Source organism: Balaenoptera borealis (genome assembly GCF_965194805.1).
Source record: "Balaenoptera borealis genome assembly, contig: HAP1_SCAFFOLD_1302, whole genome shotgun sequence".
NCBI lineage: Eukaryota > Metazoa > Chordata > Mammalia > Artiodactyla > Balaenopteridae > Balaenoptera > Balaenoptera borealis.
In genome coordinates, this window is record NW_028122917.1 from 52998 (window position 1) to 72502 (window position 19505).

General features: G+C 42.6%; 1 protein-coding gene and 1 pseudogene across 10 annotated transcripts in view; both read left to right on the forward strand.

The window, feature by feature from the left end:
- The window catches only part of LOC309621574 (V-type proton ATPase subunit B, brain isoform-like), a 99083-nt gene that overhangs the window by 51306 nt on the left and 28272 nt on the right, over nucleotides 1-19505 (forward strand). For 2 of the 9 annotated variants that reach the window (XM_082408999.1, XM_082409000.1), the window contains one exon: nucleotides 9313-9414. The exons of the other annotated variants lie outside the window; for them this stretch is intronic. In XM_082408999.1, the coding sequence (XP_082265125.1) occupies nucleotides 9313-9318 (6 nt within the window). In that variant the 3' untranslated portion in view covers nucleotides 9319-9414. Of the gene's footprint in view, nucleotides 1-9312; nucleotides 9415-19505 lie in introns of those variants that run through there. 9 annotated transcript variants of the gene reach the window in all.
- On the forward strand, nucleotides 55-1864 carry LOC309621573 (nocturnin pseudogene; annotated as a pseudogene). Its single transcript has one exon. The product of its transcript is annotated as a nocturnin pseudogene (transcript).

The following is a 19505-nucleotide window of genomic DNA, read 5'->3' on the forward strand; positions in this document are numbered from 1 at the left end:
CCGCTCAGTCTCGGGCTCGCCTGCCCAGCACCTTCTCCCGGGCCGCGGCGGGAAGAGAAGGAGCCCGGGAGCCTCCGCTCGGACGCTCCAGACAGTCTGCTCGACTCGCCCGCGTCGGCGAGGCTCGCGGGTGGGTTGGGCGCGCCAGGGGCCGCGGCGGCGGCGGCGGCGGCGGCGGCGCCCGGCATGTATCAGAGCCCGCGGCGGCTCTGCTCCGCCCTGCTGCAGAGGGACGCGCCCGGCCTGCGCCGCCCGCCCAGCCCGCCGCCGCGCCGCCGCTCGCCCGCGCCCGCCACCGCCCCGCGCCTTGCTTCCCCCCGGCTCCTGGCGGCGGCCTCGGCGGCCCGCGGCGTCGCGAGGTTGTGCTCCCGAACAGCGTGTCCCATGGGCAACGGCACGAGCAGGCTCTACAGCGCTCTCACCAAGACCCTCGACGGCAGCCCCGCCGCCCGGCACCCGGAGTATCTGGTGGCGCCCGACCCGGAACAGCTGGAGCCCATTGACCCTAAAGAGCTCCTTGAGGAGTGCAGGGCCGTCCTGCACACCCGGCCTCCCCGCTTCCAGAGGGGTTTCGTGGATCTGAGGGCCGACAGCCCCAGTAGTAGCCACGCGCCTATCCGGGTCATGCAGAGGAACAGCCTCGCCCAAGCTCTTGGAGAAGGCAAAGAGAGCTTTGTACAGTGCCCTCTTGAAGCACTCAAGTGGGAAGAGAGGAAATGTCTCATCCTGGAAGAAATCCTAGCCTACCAGCCCGACATACTATGCCTGCAAGAGGTGGACCACTACTTTGACACCTTCCGCCCCCTCCTCGGTAGACTGGGCTATCAGGGCACGTTTTTCCCCAAGCCCTGGTCACCTTGTCTGGACATGGAACACAACAACGGACCAGATGGCTGTGCCTTGTTTTTTCTCCAAAACCGATTCAAGCTCGTCAACAGTGCCAACATCAGGCTGACGGCCATGACGTTGAAAACCAACCAGGTGGCCATTGCCCAGACCCTAGAGTGCAAGGAGTCCAGCCGGCAGTTCTGCATCGCCGTCACCCACCTGAAGGCTCGCACGGGCTGGGAGCGATTTCGATCAGCTCAAGGCTGTGACCTTCTCCAGAACCTGCAGAACATCACCCAGGGAGCCAAGATTCCCCTTATCGTTTGTGGGGACTTCAACGCAGAGCCGACAGAGGAGGTCTACAGACACTTCGCGTCCTCCAGCCTCAACCTGAACAGCGCCTACAAGCTGCTGAGCGCGGACGGGCAGTCGGAACCTCCGTACACGACCTGGAAGATCCGGACCTCGGGCGAGAGCCGGCACACTCTGGATTATATCTGGTATTCCAAGCATGCGCTCAGCGTGAGGTCAGCCCTGGCTCTGCTCACCGAGGAACAGATTGGACCCAACCGACTACCGTCCTTCAATTACCCTTCAGACCACCTGTCCCTAGTGTGTGACTTTAGCTTTAACGAGGAACCTTGATGGACATTTATATAAATGCTTGTCTGTGTCTCTTTAGTCACAAGTCTTAACCAGGGACGTTTCAGGAAGCTGAAATAAGATAAGAGGTTGACTGAGGAAGGCTCCCCAGTTCCTCTCACTTCACCTTCCATGTTTCCAGCATGCCCTTGGGGAAGGAACCCCATTTGCTCACAAACCTTTTCCATTAAAACCTACAGCGAAAAAGGTGTTTGCACTCCAGTTTCGGTTTGTATTGTTTTCTTTCCCTTAGCATTAATAATTACATTTTGATCATTTAAGGGCATTATACTTGGCTTTGTTTGGAAGCTTTTTTAGTTTGAGGATCCTGTATTAAAATAGACTTGCTCGAGTCCCCTGTAATTAACAAGTATGCAGGAACAATTTCTCTAGACAACATTTCAAGTTATTTATTTGTGGTTTTTTAAAAATATCAACAAGTTATGCATGGCAATATTTATTTTTTTTATATCTTTGTGTAAAATTAAGTAAATAAATTATAGCATTATGAACATTTAAAAACCATGCAAAACATAAGTTATAGAGTAATTTATAGTAATCTTGAAGCGTTAAAGATGTTCTTACTTGGGGTCTAATAAAATAGTAGTGTACAAAGGAACTGTTTAGGCTGGAGGGGTTTTTGTTTGCTATTTAAGTGGAAATATCAGTTCTCCTTGATACATTCTTCACAAATCCTTGCTGTGCCTCCGTGTCCCCCATTATTATGTTTCTTGAAGAAATTCCATTTCTGGTTTTCCATCGGAATGCTATCGGTGTACATTTGCGGTCACTCAAAAGTGTCATTATATGTATTGAATATGCTTTGCACAATAGGTTGTTTAGGAGCTGATATGTGGCAGTGGCTAAGTCAGTGGGACCTTCTTTTCAGAGATGGGAAACTATTTCTAGCCTGTTAATGAGGCTGTCCTTGAGATTTACTAAAATAGCCAGGTGACTGGTTTAAAACAACTAGAAAGCAGAATATAGAGTTAGAAAGATAACCTGGAATTCTCTTCCCTCAGAAATAAAAGTGGTAAAGATAACAGGTGAAACCCCTTCCTAACAAAAAATCCCCAAAAATAGCCCATTGGTAATAAATGGATAGATATTTTACCCCTGAGTTGTAAATATTTAAGATCAATAAATAAATGGTCTTTTAAAGCTAAAAAAAAAAAAAAATACACAGTGTATCTTCCATTTAATTTAGGCTAAGAATGTTGTATAACTTAAGAAATTTTTTTTCTTAATTGTCAGAGTAAGAAGAAAATTGTCAGCTAAAAAGCCGTTATGTCTTAGCACATAGCTTATCTATAAAAGTAACAGGCAACAAAATGATAATATTCGTTGTGTAACAAACTGCCCTCATTTGAATTTCCTTAGAACTCTGTAACTTATTATAACTTAATAGATTGTGGTCTACTTAATTTCTTTTTTCTTTTTTTTTTTTTTTTACTTTTTTTTTTTTTTTTTTTTTACTTAATTTCTTATCCCTGGAGCTTTTATTAGTTAGTCAATAAATGTTGATGCAAATTGAATCAAGAAAAACTAGTTAGTTGTCTAATACTAGATAAAAGAACAAAGTGGGAAGGGCTATGTGAGTGTTTTTAGGGCTGGCTGACCTAAGGTTTCCAAACAAGTAATTGCCATGTGTATGATCCGAAGCAGATATTAATGTTGTGCTTATTCTAAGAACACCAAGTCCAAAGCAGGGTTAAGGTCAATATTGCTTAAGTGAGTTAAAGCTTAATGAAACATCTACTTACATAGAGAACTTTTGTTCAAAATTAAATATTATTTTTCAAAATTAGTTAACTAATAGTTAATGCCTACTTATTCTTCATTGTATTAATTAAGGTTCATATTTTCGCCCCGCTCCAATCCCATTTGATTGAGCAACTCTAACAATTCTTGTTTTTAGTTAAGCAGGTTGGAGAGGAATCATATGTAAGCATCACCCTCTGCTGATTTCTTTAAAGGTCAGGCACCCTTGGGGAAGTAGGGTCAAGAATATAGTGGCATTATTAACCCTAGATCATGCAGGTGAGGACAGAAGTGGACCCCTCAATCCTATCCATCCTATCACACAATAAACATGGGTAAAGTGGCCTGCCTTACACTCCTGCTGAGCTTGCATCCCTCCCTGTGTCCCCAGCACTTCCTGGTGCCTGGGGCCGAGCACGTTGGTAAATGTTTGCTGAATTAAAACGAATGAGTGGAATCTACGTTCTGGCAGGATGCCTTCCTTAGCTCCCTGCTCTGTGCTTCTCTGTAGCCCTTGGTCTCAACTTAGTGATCCTTGAAGCTCCAGTGGAGGTGTTTCACCTCTCTTACATTTTGAGCTCTTTTAGGAAAAGGGCTCATCCTCACATCTTCTGCGTGCACCACCATGGGTTAAGTGAATTCATCTCCTAATCTGGGCCCAACTATACACAACTGTCATTGACAGCAGTAAATCACACTAGTTGATGATTCTGACATTATACTCACAGTTTCTTTAAAAATTGGGCTGGTTTGGCTGCTTTCCAGACCTCTCATAAAATGTCACCTGCTCTTAAAAATCAACCATACACTTTACCAGAGGTTCTACCCCTTCTTCACGTGGTTGTTTTAGATATGAATTGCTGATGTTAACTTGAGAATGAATTTAAATTTTAAAAAATGTCCTTGAGATATTATACTCTTCATTAGTGAAAGTAATATGTTTATTCATGGTGTCATTTACTTAATTTCCTATCACTGCTTTAACACATTTTCATGGATTTAGTGACCTAATACAAGACAGAGTTATTATGTCATAGTTCTGTAGGTCTAAAGTACAGTAGACCTGGCTGGGTTCTCTGCTTAAGGCATTTTTCCTGGAGGCTCTGGGGAAGACTTGTCCTTCAAGGTGTCTGGAGATTCCCAGAACCTTCCCCAGGTTCCATGATTTGCTGGGAGGATTCACAGGACCAGTGTGTAGTCATACAGCTATGATTTAGCACAGTGAAAGGACACAGAGAAAAATGAGCAAAGGAAGAGGGTGCTTGGGGTGAAGCCCAGAGGAAATCAGGCCCAGGTTTCTACAGTCCTCTCCCAGGGAAGTCATATGGGACTAGCTTAATCCCCCAGCAGTGAGTTATAGAAACCCACATGGAATATTACCAACCAGCTGAGCTCATGTACTGGGGGCTGGTCATGTAGGCACCCTCTGCCTTGCATGTAACAAAATCCCAGACTCCCAGAAGGAAGGCAGGTACTGAGTATGAACCACAGTGTTTGAGCAAACATTAGGCACAGTAAGCCACCTTTCTCATTAGAGTCTTGGGAATGGGCCAGCCTTGCAAGCAGGCCTTTCAGAGGGCAGCAGTCAGGACTGCCCTCCTGATGCTTCTGCATACACACTCACTCACTTCCTTGTGGGTGTAGGACTGAGACACTGATCTCCTGTAGGTTGCCAGCTGGGGGCTGGTCTTTGCTCCTAGAGGTTTCCCACATCCCTTATGCTTTCTGTGTGGCCTGTTCTTGCAGCAGCGGGTCAAGTCCCTTTCGTCTTTAAATCGCTCTTTGTTCTTGTTCTCCTTCTACTGCACCTCTCTGATTTCCTCTTCTTCTAGCTGGAGAAAGTCCTCTACTTTAAGGGCTCCTGTGGTTAGACTGGATCGACTTGGGTAATCCAGGACAGTCTTCCTAACCATAATCCCATCTGCAGAGTCCCTTTTGCCATGCAAAGTAACATATTCACAGTTCCTTTCTTTAGGGCCTGGACATCTTTGAGGCCTTTCTGCCCACCCCACTGTATTTATACATCTCTGTTTTTTTTTTCTTTCTGCATTTGGTATCCTTTCCTAGCAAACACATTTCTCATTGGATCTGAAGATGTTTTCCAGAGTCATATGAAGTCATGTTGCAGGGGTATCTGAGCACCTGCTCGCAGTTGGTGTGTCACAGGTGTCCCCCCTGAGAGGCTGCTGCCCCGCCATCACTAGTGTAGCTCTCACCCACAGCAGCGTCCCCAGCTTGTGGCCTCGCTGATGTAACCTTGACCCCCAGCAGCAAGAAAGACTGTGTATTGGCTTTCTTCTCAGGAAGCCTCCTTCTACTTTTATAAGAAAGTCCAAATCAAGCACTCCTTCTCTGGCCTTAAAAGTTTTGTGGATGTTCTCCCTGTCATAATTATTTTAAGTGACTTTTCTTGTTCTTCTGGGTCTATCTGCTGTCTGTGCTAACTCTGTCCGCTAATACATGTTAACTCTTTCCAAATTCCGAAAACTCTCAGAAAAAGGTCAATCCTAACTCCTTACTGAAAATGGACATGAGATGATAATAAGACAGAAGATCTTTACTTATGTTACTTTGGGCAAGTTGTCCATATGCTTTGCCACATGTTTGCCATGGAATATTAATTAATATGTGACATGCAAGGTATACCTCTCTAAATTCTCAAAATTATGAAATTGAGACATGGCTGGCCACCAAGTCTTTGACTAAGGGATTTGAGGACTGCAGGTCCAGTTACTGAAGGTTAGTTATCCAAATTGACTTTCTTAAAAAAAGAAATTATGTTCTTCACTGGTGATATGTTCCACTTTAATATTTTTTCTTAATGAGTGACTGCTTCCATGGCTGAACTGGATTTCTATGTGAAAATAACCAAAAAAATTAAACAAATACTCAGATCTGTGAAATACATTCCAAAAGGGTTTTATTTAAATGGAAATAAAGGCATGTGTCTTACATGACAGAAAAGGCATCACCATCTCTCACCAAGGGATGCACTACATCTCAGGACATACAAACTCTTTTGATGTGCAGAGTAAATGTCCTCACTTGAAATGTAGTGGAAGAAGTATCACTGAACAAGTTTAGAAGGGGTGCATTTCCTATACGATGTGAACAATCATGGTTTATATCGGTCATTTAGTAAACCAGGTGGCTTGACCAAGCTTGGTGCTAAACGTCCATAGGACTTAGAAGATGAGTTTGCAGCTTCAGCCCAACTAAATCAGGAAGTGGCCAGAGTCTTAGGACGCTGAGGATCATAGACCAGCAGTGCAGTGAGCAGTGCAGCAGATCGGTGGTCACTGACAGAGCTCACTAATGTTGAGTTTCTACTGTTTCCCTGAGAATATGTCAGCCAACACTTACATCAATCTACTGTGACTCTGAGATTCATTACAAGAATTTTGTGGGGCAGCCCTTGCGAACCAGGATTCTTACCTGCAAGCTAATGTGAGCTCTGAGCTCCCTGGGGGCCTCTGGACCAGGCTGGGGAGAGGTGTGGGCGCCAACCACTGTCCTGCTCTGAGTCTGGGTCTGTGAGCATCCCTGGTGGGCAGGAGAGGTTTGTGAGTGGGCAGCCTAGAGCGCTGGCAGTATTCTAGAGGGGTGTTGGGGCAGCTCCATCACCACCCTCCTGGGCACCTATTTGGTCTTCTTGGGACCCTCTAGCAAGCCTTGTCCTTCCCAGACCACCTGCCTGCCCTGACTCTGTCTCTTCTCCCTCCCCGTTCCAGTTGTTTGGGAACAATGGGCTGACTCAATGAGAGCCAGGCCAATACCCACCTCTCCTCTCGGGAGACCGTGCCTAATGGTGTCCACTGCAATGGTGTCCTCTGTTGAGGCTTATCTGGCCCAGGGACCACTGGGTCCCTATTGGCCATGGGGACCTTTCCTCCTGCAATTCCTGGGTGTTTTTTCTTCTATTTTATCAATACTTTGTCTTCATTCTCAGCTCCTTACTATTTCTCCCTCTTCTCCTCTATCCTTCTATTCTTTCCTTATGTATTTTTTTCACCTATCATTAAATACTTTTCTCCTTATTTCTCTCTTCTCTCTCCATTTTCCCCTATATCCCTCTTCTATCTGTATTGTTACAAATTCTAGAAAATCAACTTGAATCAGTCTAGGTAATTTGGGAATCCGACCACACGGAGAAGGGAAGGATTTAGCTGGGTCTCTGGAATGGCTGTAACTAAGAGGCAGCCCTGCCCTGTGCCTTCTGTGGATTAGCTTCTGGCATTCATTTTCCTATATTGGTTCAAAAATCTGAGGAAATGCTCGGACTTACTTGGCTCTGGCTGAGGGGAGTCTCAGATCTCACCACCTGTGAAGAGCTGATCTGATCAGGATGGCTCCCAGGCCACCCTACACTTAGCACCGAAGCCCCTGGATTGGGGGGTGGGGCCATGTAAAGACTTGATGTCCACCCTAATGGGGGCACTTAGAAGGGAGGGATGCTGGGAGGGCCATATTATCAAATTTCCTGTTCTTTGTCTCTCTCTCTCTCTCTTTCACTCTCTCTCCATGACCTTTTGCTTTCTTTTCTATATCTCTGCTTTCCTCTTCTTATACATCTTATCTTTCTACTCCTCGCCTTCCTTTTTTCTCTATGAATTAAAGGACCTAGATTGCTATGAGTCCTGCTACTCAACATGTAACCTACAGACCAGCAGCATCACCTGGGATCTTGATACAAATATGGAATCTCAGCCCCCACCCCAACCTATTGAATAGAATCTGCATTTTAACAAGATGAGCAGGGGATTCCAGTACAAGCTAGATAGTGAGAAGCACTGACTGGGATGAACCAAGTCCCATCTGTGGGGGAAATTGTTTTGCCCCTTAACTATCCTCCAGCTGCCTGGATCAGAGGAGACTGTGCCGCCTGCTCTAGGATGCAGCTTATCCCACGCACGTGTTAGCCTGAACAGGTGATGCTCTCTGTAACAGGGCCTCAGGAACCTTGCTCCAGTGCCCTCTGACTGCAAGACACCCTCTTTCTCCCTGATAGTCACCAACCTAGGGGGGGTGGAGCCCAGGTATTTTCTCATTGTTATCAGTGAATAACAATCAAGTGGTTAAAGTTAGTCCTATCTTTGAGAACTATAGTATTTCCTGAATCGCTATACTCTGCATTCATTAGGAGTTTATTCTTCATATTAAAAACTCATCAGAACTCTAATTCAGAAGTTGTATCCTTTATGAATTTAAGATGGAAATTGTTATTCAAAATGCATTGAATTAAACTTAGAATTTAAGTGCATTTTTCTTCCTATGCAGGCCCTTTGTGTGAAAAAGGCATTCTTCTAGGAAAGGACTGGCAAAATATATTTGAGAAAAATAAGAAAAGAAATTACTTGAAATAAACATAAGTTCTAGTATAAATAATTCTATTTAATAGATTTCTTTCGCCTTGAAAAAATAGGTAGCAGTAGGTCCTTAAATGAATATAAAATAGACATAGCAAATCGTTTGAACCTTTGTTCTTCTCTAGATCATTTCCAACCTAGAACACCAAGTAGACTAATTAATAAGGCTAATTAATATTGTATTGAAAGATTCACAACAATCTCACAGTGCTCTAAGAGAGCAACAAAGGTGACCCCAAACTTGCAGGGCAGAAAAAAGACAGGGAAATACTGGAAGCATGGGGGTTGGGAAGGGGACTGTTTGTTATACCTGTACCACTTCATTTATTTAAGAGAAAGAGCTGATGCACATATGGCAAAATATTTACCTTGTTAAAATAAATCTAGATTATCAGTACATGCATATCTGTTTTGGGGGGATGTTTGAAATATTGCATAATCAAATTACTAAAGAATATTGGATTCAGGTTTAAAAGAATTACGTTTACTTGGTATAAATAGAAAGATCATATGACTGTGTAGTTTCAGAATAAAGAGGGATAAGAACAGTGTCAAATCATAATAAGAAAAACTGGACTCAGAGATAAGGAGGGTTTGTATGTAAGGAAGCAGACACTCTGCTAAGTGTGAAGCTCTATTGGTAGAAGGAGCAGAAATTCTCTTGACAGAGATTCCTGCTAATTCAGTCATTTAAATATATGTTGGTTTATTTCAGGTCTAGGTTAATACATTTATTGCTAATGAGTTGATGACTCAACAGAGCCAAGCCCCACATCAGGTAGGAGGTTGCAAAGAAGGGTCCATCCTACCACATCAGGTAAGAGGTTGCAAAGAAGGGTCTGCAGAGTGTGCCTTGGCTGTCTGAGGCTTGTGCCAGCTCCAGGCTTGCCGATTTCAAGTTTGGCTCTGAGATTGGGTGGTTTTGGGCAGAATAGGAGCAGCATTTCAATGATTCTGTATCGATCTCTTCCATGTACTTGGCCTTGTCAGGGACACGGCCCTCTCCTTCCTAACCATTCACCTCATTATGTCAAGCGCATTGATCCCCGAGGCAGTGACTTTGTACCATGGACAGTCTTGTTGATTGCACTTACCATTGTGGACCACAGTTGAATTTTCTGTACATGTCTCCCCCTTCTGGGCTCTGAGAGCCGTTAGGTCAGGGATTAATCTCCTCAGAGGGCCAGGCCTATTACAGATTCTCAATAAGGAGTTGCTAGATTGAGTTAAGGAAAAGTTGCTGTTCTCAAACAGACCTCAACCCAGATGGTTAGTTAAGTTAAAACTTAGCCAACTGTGTGATGCTGCTTGTGTGATGAGAGGCTTTCGGTGCCAAGCCTAAGTGTAACAAGAGGCTTAACACTTCTTCCCCACAAAGTTGTACAAGGACGATGCCCTACTGAACCTGAGAGAGAGGTGGTTCCATTTGCCCTTCATTGCAGGTCTCAGTGACAATAGAGATAAAAGCTGGATTTGGTCTGTCGAAAACTCTCAGAGCAGCTGAAAAGGTTGAGGCAGAGAAGTGAATGAGACACCTGAGCTGCTACCACAAAGTAGCCGATGGGTCCCTGGAAACCCAGGATCCAGTAACAACTGCCTCTTGCCAGGGCCAGCTGCATTCGGTGGGTGTGGAGCGTCCTTCCTTCCATTTGTCGATTACAATCCTTCCCAACTTGAAAACCTTCACTCAAATCCCTTTTACTCTGTACTAAAATTGTGTAGACACGCCCTTCTTTTTCTACTCCTAGGATTGTTCATTTTTATTTCTCAAGTATTACTTTTCTTTTGCCATATTTATTCACCTCGTGCTTATTTCACATCAATTCTGGCATCAGGGACTACAGCTTGTTTATCCCGATATCCTTTGTACCTACTTTATTGCTTTGCAAAAGTAACGATTTTGCTCATTTGAATTGCCAGGTGTTATCAGGTTGGGAGGGAGGGGTGTGGTGGTGAGTAGAATTTTAAATATGCAGCAGGATAAATAGCAACTCTTGAGACATCTTACAAATTACAGTTTTACTTTTCCTGGAATGAAGTAGTTCCAGAAGTGGTGTTACTAGAGATATATGGAAATTAGGATATATTTTATGAAAAAGGTAAATCTTAAACAGTAATATGAACAGAGTATGGCAGAGTTGTGGGGGAAATAGCTTTAGAAGTAGACTTTTTTATTCATTTGGGAGATGGCAAAAGTACTGTTTTTGATCAAGAAAAGTAAATGATGGAAAAAGTGAATTTTTACCAAAAAAGGTGCTCCGGCAGCAGACTCATTGAAAGGAAGTGCTGCAGAGCCAAGTTTTGGGAAGGTGGAAGGCAGGAGAGCCCAGGGAGCATCTCACCAGGGTTTCATGGAAATTCTTCCTCGTGACTGCAGTTCTGGCAGCTTAGCGTCATAGGATGTTGTACTAATAGTGGGTCTCATAGGGAACGACAGGCAAAGTCTACAAATTCTACAATTTGCACACATAATGTAAATGTACAGAAGGCACAGATATGGTATGTACTTCAGGCTATTCATGGGTGATTTCCTGGGTCTGTTGTTTTGACATAAAAGACTCAAGTGGTTTGGTACCAAACTAATTGGGATCTTGCGAAAATGGCCCCCAGCAGAGGTGGAGTGTTTGGAGCACTGCTGTGTTCACAGCCCTTGATAACTCCTGTGGTTTCTGCACTCTGCAGTCCTATGCCACTTAACACTTAGAACAACTTTCTGCCTTGATGCAGACCACATTTTATATATTTGTATAGACAAAAGCAATGATGAAAGTTTAAAATTTTGCAAAACAGGAAGACAGGCTTTGAGTACTTTTTTTAATATTAATATCACAGTCTCAAAACTCTGAGATGTTGAGAATTTCTGATCAGCAAACCTCAAACTTTCAGAGTGGCTAAGATTAGGGCAGCAGTTGAGAAGCTGGATGCTGTTCAAGCATGTTTAAGGGTCTCAGACAGAGAGAAATATTGGTTTAGACCAGGGGCCAGCCAACTTTCTCTATAAAGGGACAGATAATAAATAGTTTTGGTTTTGTAGACCATGCAGTCTCTGTTGTGACTGCTCAACTCTGCTGTTGTGTGAAAGTAGCCAGAAGCAATATGTAAATGAACGAGTGTGGCAGTGTTCCAATAAAACTTTATTTAAAAAGCCACACAGCCAGCTGGTTCCGGGTTTAGGTTGCCTACCCCTGGTCTAGTCCACTTTGTATCTATTTAAGGTATGATGTATGGATTCAGTATGAAGAAATGAAAATTACAACATCAGTGTGACACAATGTAACCTCTCCCACTTGAACTCCACAAAACCTTTGCTAATACTCTCGCTTAGGACAGTCCTTTTCAAACTGTGTCCTAGAAAAACTTTCTTTTCATTTTAAATGTATGCATGTAATTTGATGTCTTTCAGAATAAGATATAGATAGTATACATCTGATCTATGATATTATTACATAGCATTTAGCATAAAACTAAGGTTAAAAAGAGAATCAATTTAAAGAAAACTATTAAACCAATAAGAAGTGTTATACTGAGTACTTAGTGAGTGCCTGACACTGCTTCATGCGCTTTATACATATTTATTAAACACATGCTCACAACAGCCCTCTTATGCCCAGTTTACAGAAAAGGACACTGAGGCATGAAAAGTTCAAGTTCACTATCCTCAAATCACAGAACTAGTTAGTGATGTAACAAGGATTTGAACCCTAGCTGTCTGGCTGCAGGGCCCACACTCAAACCACCTTAGCACAGTACAGAGGATTCATGTTGGAGGTGAATAAAGTGATGATACAGGATGGGGATCCTCTTCCTCAGGGCGTGGGAAGCAAGCACTCTCAGACAGTGCTGGTAGGAGCATAAAATGGCATAAGCTGGGGATATGCCCAAAGCATATACCCAAAGCGGGATCTTGAAGAGATGTTTGTACACCCATGTTCATCACAGCATTATGCACGTCCTTGGAGGACAATTTCTATAAACTTAAGTGCTCAAAAGCACCCGCTATTTAGAGCGCTGAAGATGACAGCCCAAAAGGAGTAATGTTTTTAAGTCCTGTCAATACATCGTCTACACCAAGTAACAATTCCTCTTCTAGGAGTTAGTCCCACAGGAACACTCAGAGGTGCACAGAAAGTGCCTGTAAGAAAACTAAGTGCATTGTTTACAGTCAAGATCCAGTTTTCTGTCAATAGGTGAACACAAAGAAATTACGAGACTCCATTTTATGGAATAATATAGTATTATATGGAATTCATTCCTTTGAAAACAATGAGGTTATTTAATTAATTGATCTGTTTATTTATTTGAGGTAACGCTGGTTTAAAACATTATATAAGTTTCATGTGTACAAGATTATCAAATGCATTTATTCATAATGAGATTTAAGAAACATTTTTTTTTTACAGCTAGGAAAAGGGATGTATTTATTGTGCTTCCATTAGAAATTTCCAAGATGAACATATACGTATATGTGCATGTAAATATATATAGACTATTTCTGGAAGCATACAAGATAAATTATTAATAGTATTTCTCATTCTGGGTAAAGATATGCCATGAGTACGCGATGAATGGTATTTTTAAACTACATGCGTATATTGCTGTTCAATTCAATACCAGGTTTTGAAAGGATTAGAGGAAAAAAAGCAAAGGCAATACAAAATAGTTTTTTAATTGTGGTAAAAAAAACATAACATTAAATTTACCATCCTTACCATTTTTAAGTGTACGGTTCAGTGGTGTTAAGTATATTCACATTGTTGTGGAATAGATCTCTAGATCTTTCTCATCTTGTAAAGCAAACTTAAACCCACTAAACACAAATTTCCCTCCCCATCCCCTCAGCCCTTGGCAACCATCTCTCTACTATCTGTTTCAATGATTTTGACTACCTTAGATACTTCATATTAGTGAAATCATACAGTATTTGTCCTTTCGTGATGGTTTATTTCAAGTAGCATAATGTCCTTGAGTATCCATATTATAGCACATGACAGAATTTCCTTCTTTTTAGGGCTGCATAATATTCTATTGTATGTATATCCCAGATTTTGTTTATCAGTTGCTATGGTCTGAATGTTTGTATCCCACCAGAATTCATACGTTGAAATCCTAACCCCTTAAGGTGATAGTATTAGTAGGTAGGGGGTTTTGGGAAGTGACTAAGTCTTCCACTAAGAAAGGGCTTAGTGACTCATAAAGAGGCTCCAGAGAGATCCCTACCTGATTCCAACATGAGAGAATGCAACAAAAGTCTGAGACCCAGGGCTTCCCTGGTGGCGCAGTGGATGAGAGTCTGCCTGCCAATGCAGGAGACACGGGTTCGAGCCCTGGTCTGGGAAGATCCCACATGCCGCGGAGCGACTAGGCCCGTGAGCCACAATTGCTGAGCCTGCGTGTCTGGAGCCTGTGCTCCGCAACAAGAGAGGCCGCGATAGTGAGAGGCCCGCGCACCGTGATGAAGAGTGGCCCCAATTGCCGCAACTAGAGAAAGCCCTCGCACAGAAACGAAGACCCAACACAGCCATAAATAAATAAATAAATAAAATTAAAAAAAAAAAAGTCTGAGACCCAGAAGAGGGCCCTCACCCAAACTTACTGGCACCCTGACCTCAGACTGTCAGCCTCTAGAACTGTGAGCAATAAATTTCTATTGTTTGTAAACCACCCAGTCTGTGGTATTTTGTTATATCAACTTGAATGGACTAAGAGATCTATTCGTCCATCTACGGGCAATTGGGTTGTTTGCACCTGTTGGCTATTGCGAATAATGCTGTGATAAACATGGGTATACAAATATCCCTTCAAGATCCAGATTTCAGTTGTTTTGGACATATACCCGGCAGAGGAATTGCTGGAGCTTATTATGCTAATTCTATTTTAACTTTTTTTGAGGAACCTTCATATTGTTTTTTATAGTGGCTGCACCATTTTGCATTTCCACAAGGGTTCCAATTTCTCTGCATCCTCCCCTAAATAGTGTTTTTATTTGGTTCCCTTACGCACTGAAATAGCCTCAAGATATGTGGGGAGATGCAATCCACATGGACCCTGAGTGCTTGTGTGCTCTTTCTAGATAGGCTAAGAGTGAAGGCTCTAGCTGCATTTTATCCAGGCCATTCTCAGGGTGTGCTAGAGAAACAGCAGTCCTGAGAGATGAGAGGCCAGCCTCCCCCAGGCAAGGAGCAGGTCTGCATCTTCTCATTACAAGAGCAGTGAATCCCCCGAGCGTGGTGCTCGATCCTCTAAGGCAGCCCACTGCCTGCAGCATCATCCGTCCTGGACCCTTTGCATTACCTGTAGCACATAGGGAGGTTCATGGGAAACCGAGGCAGTATTCACTAAGCCGTGCCTCTGCCACGTGAACAGCTTCCAAAATGGTGCCATTTCTCAGATGTCTTTCTGGATGACCATGAACTATACGACGCTCAGTCTCTCTGTGCTGGTGTTTGGAATGCTTTCAGTTATCGTCTTTTCTCTTTCATGGTGCTTTTGTGCTGATCTTGTTTCCCAGATTATACACTCGACCTAAATTATGTCAAATATAAGATCTGTGTACTAACTGTTAGAAGTCAAACCATTTATATGGCCTTTTTATTCAACATAAAAAATATAAAAATATGCTCATTATTTACTTGAGATTTTCAGCTCAAATTGGGATTTAGACTTAAGTTTCCTTCATGTAAGTAGATTCTAAGTCATTTCCACAGTGAATATATTCCTAATACAGGCTTTTAGATGATAGAGATAAGAGTAAGTACTATTTCAACTTAAGAAAAACCTTTTTGGGTGACTTTCTTCTTTTTTAAAAATTAATTTTATTGAAATAGAGTTGATTTACAATGTTGTGTTCATTTCTGCCATGCAGCAAAGTGATTCAGTTATGTATATATACACATTCTTTTTCATATTCTTTTCCATTATGTTTTATCACAGGATATTGAATATAGTTCCCTGTGCTATACAGTAGGACCTTGTTGTCTATCCATTCTATATATAACAGTTTGCATCTGCTAATCCCAAACTCCCAATCCATCTCTCCCCCAGCCCTCCTCACTCTTGGCAACTTCAAGTCTGTTCTCTATGTCTGTGAGTCTGTTTCTGTTTCCTAGATAAATTCATTTGTGTTGTATTTTAGATTCCACATAGAAGTGATAGCATCTGATATTTCTTTTTCTCTATCTGAGTTACTTCACTTAATATGATAATCTCTAGGTCCATCTGTGTTGCTGCAAATGACATTATTTCATGCTTTTTATGGCTGAGTAGTATTCCATTGCATATGTGTACCACGTCTTCTTTATCCATTCATCTGTCGATAGACATTTAGGTTGTTTCCATGTCTTGACTGTTGTAAATAGTGCTGTAATGAACATTGGGGTGCATGTATCTTTTCTAATTATAGTTTTCTCTTGATATATGCCCAGGAGGGGGATTGCAGGATCATATGGCAACTCTATTTTTAGTTTTTTGAGGAACCTCCATACTGTTTTCCAGAGTGGCTGCACCAGTTTACATTCCCAGCAACAGCGTAGGAGGGTTCCCTTTTCTCCATACCCTCTCCAGAATTTGTTATTTGTAGACTTTTTAATGATGGCCATTCTGACTGGTGTGAGGTGGTACCTCATTGTAGTTTTGATTTGCATTTCTCTAACAATTAGCAGTGTTGAACATCTTTTCATGTGCATGTTGGCCATTTGTTTGTCTTCTTTGGAGAAATGTCTATTTAGGTTTTCTGCCCATTTTTCAATTGGGTTTTGTTGTTGTTGTTGTTATTGAGTTGTATGAGCTGTTTGTATATTTTGGAAATCAAGCCCTTGTTGGTTGCATCATTTGCAAATATTTTCTCCCAGTCCGTATGTTGTCTTTTCATTTTGTTTATAGTTTCCTTTACTGTACAAAAGCTTGTATGTTTGATTAGGTCCCATTTGTTTATTTTTGCTTTTATTTCTATTGCCTTGGGACACTGACCTAAGAAAACATTGGTACTATTTACGTCAGAGATTGTTTTGCCTATGTTCTCTTCTAAGAGTTTTATGGTGAGGTGGCTTTCTTCTGGCATATATCAGGGTAAGCTAGGGCTTCCCTGGTGGCGCAGTGGTTGAGAATCTGCCTGCCAATGCAGGGGACACGGGTTCGAGCCCTGGTCTGGGAGGATCCCACATGCTGCGGAGCAACTGGGCCCGTGAGCCACAACTACTGAGCCTGTGTGTCTGGAGCCTGTGCTCCGCGATGGTGAGAGGCCCACGCACCGCGATGAAGAGTGGCCCCAGCTCACCGCAACTGGAGAGAGCCCTCGCACAGAAACGAAGACCCAACACAGCCAAAAATAAATAAATAAATTTATAAAAAAAAAAAAAGATAAAATCAATCAGTTCAATTTAAAAAAAATAAAATAAAAAAAAAAATAAAAGGATAAGCTGTCTCTGAGATTATATTACATTGGTTTGGATGCATGGACAGGAGTGCATCTGTCTGCCATGCACCCTAAATACCTATAGGGTGAGCTCCGGACCTGAAGCACATGACTCATCTTCCAGTCATTTTCCCAATTACCCTGTGGTATGCTTGAAAACCTCTGCTTATTTTATTGGCATACTCTACCTTTCACTTTGTCCTTGAGGAGGGATCAGTTAAGAGCTAAGGAAGAGCAGTTTTGAAGAAGAGTCGAAGGTCAGGGCATTTTTCTAGAAGGAGCTGTGCATAAGAAAGAAGAAGGGCAGGTGGTGGAAATACCAGAACTTAGCCTCACACTACAGCTATGGCCAAGGGAGAGAAGTTCAAAATAAATAATGTTTGATGTGCATTAGACAAATGAAGTTTATTTGGATTTGAACTCCTGCCTTCTCTTTTGTGTTTTTTAATGTTCTTAATCATTCAACCTGAATGGCTTACCTTCCTCTCAGAGCTTTGAACATTTTAATGATTCAGTATCCTTCTTTTTTAGAAGAGAGAGAAGAGAAAAATCCCTTGAGCAGTGGAAAGAGATCCCTGGGGAGCTCTTGTGTACGCTGCAGCAAATGCTTTATTAGCTAAAGTTCCCACTGATGGAAAATTCAGACATAGGAAAAGCTCCTACATATTGGAAGAAAATTTGAGAGTTTCCAAAAAATATCGTCAGAATGGAATGCAAAATTACTGTGGCAACACTCTTTCATCCATATGTACCCAAGTAATAATAAGTGAAATGGTCAGTGAATTACATCGCCAATAAGTTTTCTATCCTTAGATGAAATAAATAATAAATACATGAGTCACTTATTAAAGGAACCTGACTGTGATATCTAGGGTCTTTTGAAAACCCTCCCCTGTCAAACAGTACAGGGCACCTTTAAACTGAAAGGAATTAAATCTCTCCCTGTATGAGTTTCCTAGGGCTGCTGTAACAAAGTACTGGAAACTGAGGGGCTTAAAACAACAGAAATTTATTCTCTCATAATTCTGGAGGCTGGAAGTCCAAAATCAGTGTCTTGGCAGGGCATGGGCAGGGCAAGGGTCTCGGGAGAATCTCTTCCAGGTCATTCTCTTAGTTTATGATGTTGTCAGTAATTCTTGGAGTTCTTTGGCTTGTAGATCATCACTCCAATCTCTGCCTCCACTGTCATGGGGTGTTCTCCCTCTGTGTCTTTATTTCATCTTCCCTCTGTGCATGTCTCTTCTCTTCTTGTAAGGACCCAGGTCATATTGGATTAGGGTCCACTGTCATGACCTCATCTTAACTTGATGACTTCTGCAAAGACCAGATTTCCAAATAAGTTCACATTCACAGGTTCCGGAGTAAGAACTCCAATATATCTCAACGTGAACATGACAGTGGCCTGGAAGGACAGAGGTGGCTATAGTCAAACGATGCTTATCGTAAAGGAAAAGAGGCACTTTCTCATTTTGTTTGTTGTGCCCACTTTTTGTAAGGGAAGAAGAAGATTAATCTGGAATTGATGAGAAATTGATAAGAAATGCTCTGGACACCATGGCAAATGGAATGTGAGAAAATGAGCAAACAACACCCCTGAGTACTACAAGGAGTGGCGTCTAGAAAGGGAGGCTGGAGTTTGTGTCAAGGTGAAGAACCGTGGTTGGTGTCTGACATTTACTGAGTGTTTATTGTGAGCCAGGCATGGTTTTAAGCATTTCAGGTGCATCATATCATTTAATCTTTCTCCATGAGTGTCTTCATTTTACAGACGAAGAAACTGAGGCTCAGAGTTACACAATGGTCAATTTCTGTGTTACTCTGGAATATTCTAAGGTATGATTGAAGTAGCCCTTTATTTTCCTGTTTATTATTATGATTAATTACGTGCAGTGAGATAGATTCCCAGAGCACAGAGAAGAAAGAGAGGATGAGAGGGAGGAAGACTGTACAACGCAATCGTGTTCTTGGTGGGGCAGAGGCAAGTCTGGGTCACCTTAGGGCTGGGTTTAGGAGGTGAGGGTGCACCCAAGGGCAGTGGTCAGAAAAGACCTGGAGAACTGCTGACCTCAGGATCCTGAATGGACACCTATGTGCTGTGGTTTTGCTGTTGTCCCAGCCCAGGCTGTGGCTCTGTTCTTAGGGATCTGCCATCTTTGCTCAAGGTTCCACATAGAAACAAAGATGCTGGATTGTTTGGTGCCTTTGTGAATTCTGTCTCCCTACTGGGAGTGAGATGTAGAATAGACACAGATGTTCCTGCCAGGTTTGGAAGCCAGCGATGAGGAGTTCAGCGTTGGACAAAACGCATTCCCTGCTTCATAAAGGGGTGTGGACTTGCTCAGCTCAGGACCTGGGGCGTCTTGGTTCAGGGAAATGAGAGACAGAGCAGTTCCAGGCCAGGCTTTGCTTTTCTGCCCTCTTATCTGGACACAACCTCTCTGAGCATCAGTTTTTCCTGAGTCTTTGTCCTTTACTGGTCCTTTCCTCAGTCATAGGAA